The following is an 8,318-nucleotide window of genomic DNA, read 5'->3' on the forward strand; positions in this document are numbered from 1 at the left end:
TATNNATATATATATATATATATATATATATATATATATGTATATATATATATATATATATGTATATATGTGTATATATATATGTATATAATTTCATTATATATCGATAATTTTAACAAATAAAAAAAAGTATTGTAAAATTAAAATAAAGATATATTATATAAGTACAATTATTTCCAATAATTATTACGTTTCTTTGTTTTTAATTGATTAATATAAAGCATTATCAGAACGTTTTCTTATTAATGATTACTTATAGTAATTATAATCATATATGTGTTCTAGTTATAACATATGTATGTGCGAAAATATATTTCGGTCAAAATGATCAAGATGCGCCTACTAACATTAGTTTCGAGACGCGCCTATTCCCAGGTTAAGTAGGGGAGGAGGGAGGCGGAAAGTTGCTTCGCGTGGCAAGTCAAAACCTATGTAGAATAGTATTTAATATTGTATGTAGCAGAAATAATACGTTATTTTTGAAATTTTTGTGTTATATAATAACTTTTTAATGAAAGATGACCGCGGATTAAAACCTTTTGAAGATCACTCGGAGTCATGACCTTGATCACATATGTCAAGGTCGAGGTCATCAGAAAGTGCTCCTCTATACTGAACATTTACCAAAGTTACTTTTACTAGTTGCATAGCAAACGTCGTTGAGATAGATGAAGATCTTTGTTGGTATATACCCGATGCGTGGACATTTGAAGAGGCAATAACGATCCCGTGCGTTTACAGCACGGTTTATTTAGCCTTATACATTTATGGGAAAATAAAAGAAGGTGATAAAATACTTATACATTCTGGTACTGGAGGCATTGGACAAGCAGCTATACATCTTGCTCTTAAAGAGGGATGTCAGGTATTTACTACAGTGGGCACGAGTGATAAACGGAATTTTATTAGAAAAATATTTCCGACTATTTTGGATGAACATATTGGAAATTCTCGAGATACTAGTTTTGAACAAATGATAATGCAGCAGACGAAAGGTCGTGGAGTCGACATTGTATTAAATTCATTGGCGGAAGAAAAATTAATCGCCTCCGTTCGGTGTTTAGCTCACAATGGTCGATTCTTAGAGATTGGCAAATTCGACCTTGTTTCTAATAATCCCCTAGATATGTCTGTATTTCAAAAAGGTATCAGTTTTCAAGGGATTAAAGTTGAAAATATGATGATAAAAAGTAGGGATTCCAAGTGGAAACGTTTATTATTCACATTGATCAAAAATGGTCTAAGTGATGGAACAATTAAACCAATCCAAGCAAAAATTTTTCCAAAAACAAATGTTGAAGAAGCTTTTAGATATATGGCGAGCGGAAAACATATGGGAAAGGTATGCTGATAAATATTATAATAATAGAAAAATTTATTCATAAATAATAGCACTCTATATTCTATTCACATATAACATGAATTCTTTTAATACGATTATTTTTTAGATTATTATAAATATTCATGAAAAAGATGAACCTTTAGATAAGCACATTCTCGCGTATCGTCGCTATTATTGTCTCAAAGATAGGAGTTACATTATATTAGGAGGCCTGGGCGGATTTGGTTTAGAATTAACAGACTGGCTTATATTTCGTGGTGCCAGAAACATCGTTCTGATTTCAAGAAATGGAATAAAAAACGGTTATCAACGCATGAAAGTTCGACTATGGAAATCATATGGCGTAAACGTTCTGATCATTAAGAATATCGATGTTGCTGACCTCAAAGATTGCGAATATCTTTTACGGACTGCGGAAAAAGAAGCTCCAGTGGACGCTATATTCAATCTCGGTGTGGTACTGAGGGATGGCATCTTCAAAAACCAAACTGCAGAAGCATTTGCAGAATCCTTCCAATCGAAGGCTCGTGCAACGCAAATGTTAGACAAGCTTTCTAGGGAAATCTGTCTTAATCTGCGGCATTTTGTGGTATTCTCTTCCGTTTCTTGCGGCAGAGGAAACGCTGGTCAGACAAATTATGGCATGGCCAACTCTATTATGGAAAGAATTTGTGAGAAAAGAGCGGAGAAAGGATTGCCGGGATTGGCGATTCAATGGGGAGCTGTGGGTGACGTGGGGCTCGTCGCTGACATGATGGAGGATGATAAGGAATTAATTATCGGAGGCACTCTACAGCAAAAAATATCTTGCTGTCTCAACGAGCTCGATAAATTTTTACTTCAAGTTCGGCCCATTGTGAGCAGCATGGTCGTAGCTGAAAAAAAAGTGGGATGTCACGGAAGTCTGGTAGAAACAGTTGCTAATATTTTAAGTAGGTGCTCTTATGGAGACTTTTTTTCTTTTGTAAATACTTATCATATTTGTTTGCTAATTTAATTCACAAAAGACATTATACTACTTACTTTATAAAAGGCATTATATATTATAGATCATAATAATTTTATATTGTAGATATAAGTGACATAAAGGTTGTAAGTCCAAATTCATCTCTGGCCGAACTCGGAATGGATTCTATGATGGCCGTAGAAATCAAACAAACTCTGGAACGAGAATTTGATATATTTATCACAGCTCAAGATACACGAAATCTCACTTTTGCAAAACTTATTAAGATGTCCGTTGCAAGCATCAGTGAGGATGATGCGAATGATGAGAAGAAAATCAACCTAGAAAAATCAGACGTTATAAAAATTTTAGTTGGTATTACATTAAAAGATGAAGATTTTGTTTTCTCAACAGATTTTTCAACTAACAAACAGAACACTACGACTGAAGTATTTCTTATACCGGGAATTGACGGATGTAGTCCTGTATTTAAAACTATAATACCATATATTAAGTTTTCAACATCGTTGTTGCATTATAACGGAAACAACATTGATTCTACAAATGTGATAACGGAGACTACTAATCGTCTGACAAACGTATGCATCGTATTAATAATTTTATTTTATGTTGATGAAAAATTGTTTTCATTTAAAGAATATAAATTTCATCGAATACATTTGATATTTTTACAGCGCATACTTCCAAAACTAACAGAAGGAACAAATTTTGTAATGGTAGGGTACTCCTTCGGATCTCTTATTGCAATTGAAGTAACAAGGATATTAGAAGCTATGAATTTTAAAGGCCGACTTATTCTCATCGACGGGGCTCCTGAGCTAGCACGAACAATGTTCAAACCTTTTGAATTAGAATTTGATGATGCAAATTTTCAGATTGATATATTAATTAATATTCTAGAAATCTATTCAGCAGGAAGTTCTCAAAAAGTATATAATTTTTATTTTAACTCGTATTGAAACTAATTTACGGCATATTTATATTATTTTTCAGTTTCTTTATGTGGATCAGAATTAATTCCTTCGTTCTGTCTCGATCTTGTATATAAGAATAAAAATTTTTATATTTTTGTAGATTTTAATGGAATTGAAGAAATGTGAGAGCTGGAATGAAAGATTCAATATTTTCGCTAAACAATTCTCAACTATATATCCATATCTCTCATTTGCAAATTTAAAGACGCTGTGTACAACGATTTACAAACATTTATCCCTTCTTCGGCAATATGATCCTTATACATTACCACCTATTAAGTCTCCCATAATATTGCTAAAATGTACGCACTCATCAAATATGATTGCGATCGAAGAAGATTTTTGTTTGCATAAGGTATTTAAAAAATCTACGTTCTTTGATAAATAAAATTTAAATAATTTTTTTTATTTTATTTACTTATATACAAATTTTTTTGTTAATAAAGTGTGTAATTATTTAAGGTAACTCAAAATGTGGTAAAAGTACATTACATTGAAGGTGATCATGTGACAATCTTGAAAAATAAAAAAGTAGCAGCTGCTATTAACGGAGAATTACCATTTACAATTTAATATCTTTATTTATTAATAATTTGATTTTACAGAACAGATAAATAAAGAAATTTTTAAAGTTAGTTTTAAGTTAGTCAAAAATTCCGTTCTTTTTATAAAGATGAATAAATTTGAACAGAGCGGGAAATGTTATGTGTCAAAAAACAGTTTATCGAATTTAACGTAAGAAGGATAAAATTTTAACAACCAGTGTTAAGGTTCATCTAATGTAATAAATTTATTAAATTTTTTTCACTTCATATTTCTGTATTAATCTTGATAATACATACCAAATATTTATATGTGCATAGCAATTTATTTACACTCATTGTTAGTATAACATTATATTATAATATATAATAGTTATACTAACATATTATAACATATAATAAATGTAGATATAAAGATTGGGAGTATTAGAACAAAAGAAAAGCATGCGTAATGTTGTAATGTTAAATTACATTAAATACGCATTTATTATATTGTATTTATTAGAATGTGTATTAAGTATATAATACATTTATATTAAGTATATCTAAAATTTGTTTAAATGATTGCAAATTGATTATTGATGGAATGTATTTTCAGCCTAAAGTTCCGTAAGTATAATATATAATTTAATAAATATATACTAAAATTTAAATCTTCTGCGTTTCAATTTTCCTTCAAAATCGGCACGAACTTTTCGGACAACCCAATACATATGGAAGTTACAATAAGATTATATTTAATAACACATGTTGTAGTTTATTTATTTTATTTGTTATTATTTTTATTGTTAAAAATTAAAATTTTTTTAATGATTAAAAAGATTTACATTTTTCTCTTATAAGTAAATCCATTCTCTTATAAGTATCCAAAATAATTTATGCAAAGTTCCATTGCGATTCACAGGTTAATTACAAAGATATAAAATAATTCATTTATTTACTGAATAAATATAATAATTGATTTCAAAAGATTACCTTTATACTGATGGGCACATGCATCTGGAAAATAAGAATTAGAATTTTATATTATATATAATAAAACCAAGAGAGTCGGACGCGAATATATAATAAGTGTGCAATATTATATATAATTAAGTAATCACAGTTTATTTTGTTAGAATACATGGGTGTTTCAATCAAGGACGTTTGTGTTAGTCATAATCGGTTCTTACATTGAAAGAGAACGCGAAAAATACGCGAGGAAAATGCGAGAAAATGAAAATAAATAACATTAATTTATTCACATGAAAAATATAATAAACAAAGGTATAAAAATTGCCGTAAAATTGATAAGTCAAAAGAATGTAGTTAAAATATAACCAGCATTACAAATGTAACCAGCAGTCTGAAAATTAAAATGTACAGTCAATTTTTGAATTACATATATTGAATTTATAATTTATTATTAGTTATTAACTCTGGCAAACTACTCATGGATCCAATATACCCTATGCGATTTTTTTACATTGCTGTATCTTTTTTATAACATAATTTGAAGACTCGGATTGAGAAGCTAAAAAAAACTTTAACTGTCCATAGATATGATAAGCCTGCAAGGATATTTTTTTTGCGTTATTCTCGATATGAAAATGTTCGAAGAGGGTACTTATATATTACTGACCCATATATTACTGACTTGTAAGTTTTTGGTGTTTTAACTGTATTATTAGATGGGCCGCGTTTCAGACGCATGCGCGTCCAATGTAACTTCAATAACGTACCGATCACTTGTAAATAGGAGATCATTATTAGTCGCCTACGTAAAATTTTTTAAAAAATATTGAAAATTTTAATATATTTTATATATTTTACATACGTATACATATATAGAAATAGGAACTTTTTATTTGTACGCCATCTTCATTCTGAATAAATCTTTTATTTACTTTCTATCGCAATGAAGAGTGATATTAAGAAAGTATTAAAAGAAGTGAAAGAGAAGCAAAAAAAGAGAGAAAAAAGACAAGGAGAATGGTGGGATGAAAAATGCAAGAAAAAGAAGAAGGAGGTAAGAGAAGAATTAAGGAAAGGAAGAAGGATAAAGGGAAAGAAGGAGAAATTCATTAAAAGGAAAAAAGAATGCAGAAAATTATGTGAAAGGAAGAAAAAGGAAAAAACGGAGAAATGGTTGAGAAAGACAGAACAAATTAAAAGAGAGGAATGTCTCGAAAATTGTAAAAAACAGAAAGAAGAGAAATAGAAAGAAATAGAAAGAAAAGAAATAAATGGGATTGAGAAAGAGGAATGGAAAAGCACTTTATAAGAGTACTAGAAGGAGTGGAACATAGAGTAAGAGAGGGAAAAAGAAGAGTGAAAGAGGAGGAGAGGGAGATAAGCAAGGAGGAAATTGTGGAGGTGATTGATTAAAGGTATATTGAGGTGTGTGATTAAAAAGATCAAAGATGGGAAAGCGATAGGAGTAGATGAGATATCAGGGAAAGTATGGAAATATGGGGAGGAGAAGTTGTTGGATTGGATAATAGAATTTTGTAAGGATATAAAGAGGGAATGGATGATCGAAAGAATGAAAAAAAGGAGTAATAATCCCGATCGTGAAAAAAGATGAAGGAAGAAGATAGAGGAATATGAGGGAGTAACATTAATGACAACATTGTACAAGATCTATCTAATGGTGTTAACCGAAAATATAAAAACGGAGTTTTTAAGGAGTAAAGAAAAAAAGGTGAATCCCGCAGAACCAAATAGGATTTAGAAGGGAGATGGGAATAGATAACATTTACGTTATAAATTATATAATAAAAAAACAATTGAGAATAGGGAAGAAAGTGGTGATTCAGTTCGTGAAGAGTGGCATTCGACTCAGTGAACAGGGGAATTCTACACAAAACAATGAGAAAAAAAGGGAAGGATTGATAGAGAGGGTCAAAGAAATGTTAAGCAAAACAAAGAGCATGATGAGAGGAAAGTAAGACAGGGGCGTCCGCTGAGCCCGTTGCTATTCAACACAGTAATAGCGGATCTGGAAGAGATGGGAAGGGTGAAGTGGGGAGAAATCAGGTTAAGTGAGAGAAAAGTTTATACGCTAGCATACGCGGACGATATGATGTTACTTTCGGAAGATGAGGAGGGGATGAGAAGCATGATAGATAGAATGGAGGAATATCTAGAAAGGAAAAGAAACGAAGACAAGAGTAAAATAATGAGGTTTAGAAAAGAAAAAGGAAGAACAAGCAAAAAGGATTAATGATACAGAGGAAAGAAAATAGATGAGATAAATTATTACATACTTAGATATAGATACACACAAAACGCACAAGTTAAGGAGACACAAGTTAAGGAGAGAACAAGGAAGGCGGCCATGATATTAGGAGAGGTATGCGGAATTGGGAAGAGGAGATTTGGAAACGACTGGAGTAGAAGAATCTGGTTATTTGATAAATCAATATGGACAATAAGCTACAGAATGGAAGTATGGAGATGAAAAGAAAGAGAAGAAGTAAAAAGACTAGAAGAAAAATATTTAAGATGGATTTTCGGATTGGACAATAAGACGCCAGGTTATTTAATCAAGGAGGAAATTAAAAGGAATAAATTACGAGAAGAGTAGGGGAAAGAGCATGGAATTTTGGAAAAAAATTGGAGAAGGGAAAGGGAAGCGAGTTGAAGAAATGAGAGAAAGAAGCAGAAAAGGCAGAATAGGTTCAGACTAGAGAGAAGAAAGAAAGAAGTTCTTTAAGAACAGAAAGTGGGAGTGTAAGAAAAGTAGAGAGAAAGAAGGAAGGGGATATGTGATTTGGGGAGTTGTGCTAAAGAAAGATAGAGAGAAAGCAGGAGAAAAGAAGATGGAGAATAAGGGATTCCAGATACAAGTTGGTATGAGTTCATTAGGAAAAGGATCCCGGAATATCTGAAGAAGAAATGGGGGGAAAGCAGGTGAAGGAGAATAATAAGATATAGATTAGAAAATAAAATAAGGGCTTATACTGGAAAGAAGAGAATGAGAGAGTATGTAAATTATGTGGAGGGGAGGAAGAGATTTGGGAGCATATATGGGAGAGATGTAGAGACTGGGGAATGGGATCAGAGAGCTGGCAGAAGATGATAAGATGGGTGTTGGAGGAAAAGAGTGAGAGAGAAGAATGGATAAGGAGGGAAAGGGGAAAGAAGGAAAAGGAAATAGAAGAAATAGAGAGGATGGGAGGAAAAAGGAAAAGAGGAGAAAGAGAAAAAGAGAAAAGGAGTGGAAGAAAGGGAATGAGGAAAAATGAGAAAGGAGTGAAAAGAGGCCAGGCATGGAGGAATGGAGAAGAGAGAATGAGAAGAAGAGGGAGAGTGTCTGATATAAAGCGAAGGAAGGAAGAAGAAAGAGAAATGAAGATAATAGGAAACGGAAATCCCAGAGAGAGAGAGGGAGAGAAAGGGAGAGGGGAGTGAGGAAGGGAGGGAGGGAGGGAAGGAGAGAGAAAGAGAGAGAGAGAGAGAGAGAGAGAGAGAGAGAGAGAGAGAGAGAGAGAGAGAGAGAGTAAGTAATA

The 8,318-nt window shown here is 32.0% G+C and overlaps 1 protein-coding gene across 1 annotated transcript in view; it reads left to right on the top strand.

Annotated features, from left to right (window-relative positions):
- Nucleotides 1–3,856, top strand: part of LOC105621803 (fatty acid synthase-like) — a gene marked incomplete at its 5' end in the record, with an annotated part of 18,890 nt that extends 15,034 nt beyond the window's left edge. Inside the window, 6 exons of the mRNA XM_012203255.1 lie at nt 643–1,342; nt 1,449–2,274; nt 2,415–2,887; nt 2,984–3,238; nt 3,384–3,638; nt 3,746–3,856. Of these exons, the coding sequence (XP_012058645.1) occupies nt 643–1,342; nt 1,449–2,274; nt 2,415–2,887; nt 2,984–3,238; nt 3,384–3,638; nt 3,746–3,856 (2,620 nt within the window). The remainder of the gene's footprint in view (nt 1–642; nt 1,343–1,448; nt 2,275–2,414; nt 2,888–2,983; nt 3,239–3,383; nt 3,639–3,745) is intronic.
- Between the last annotated feature and the right edge of the window lie 4,462 nt (nt 3,857–8,318).

This window comes from Atta cephalotes (genome assembly GCF_000143395.1).
Source record: "Atta cephalotes unplaced genomic scaffold scaffold00037, whole genome shotgun sequence".
NCBI classification, from domain to species: Eukaryota; Metazoa; Arthropoda; class Insecta; order Hymenoptera; family Formicidae; genus Atta; species Atta cephalotes.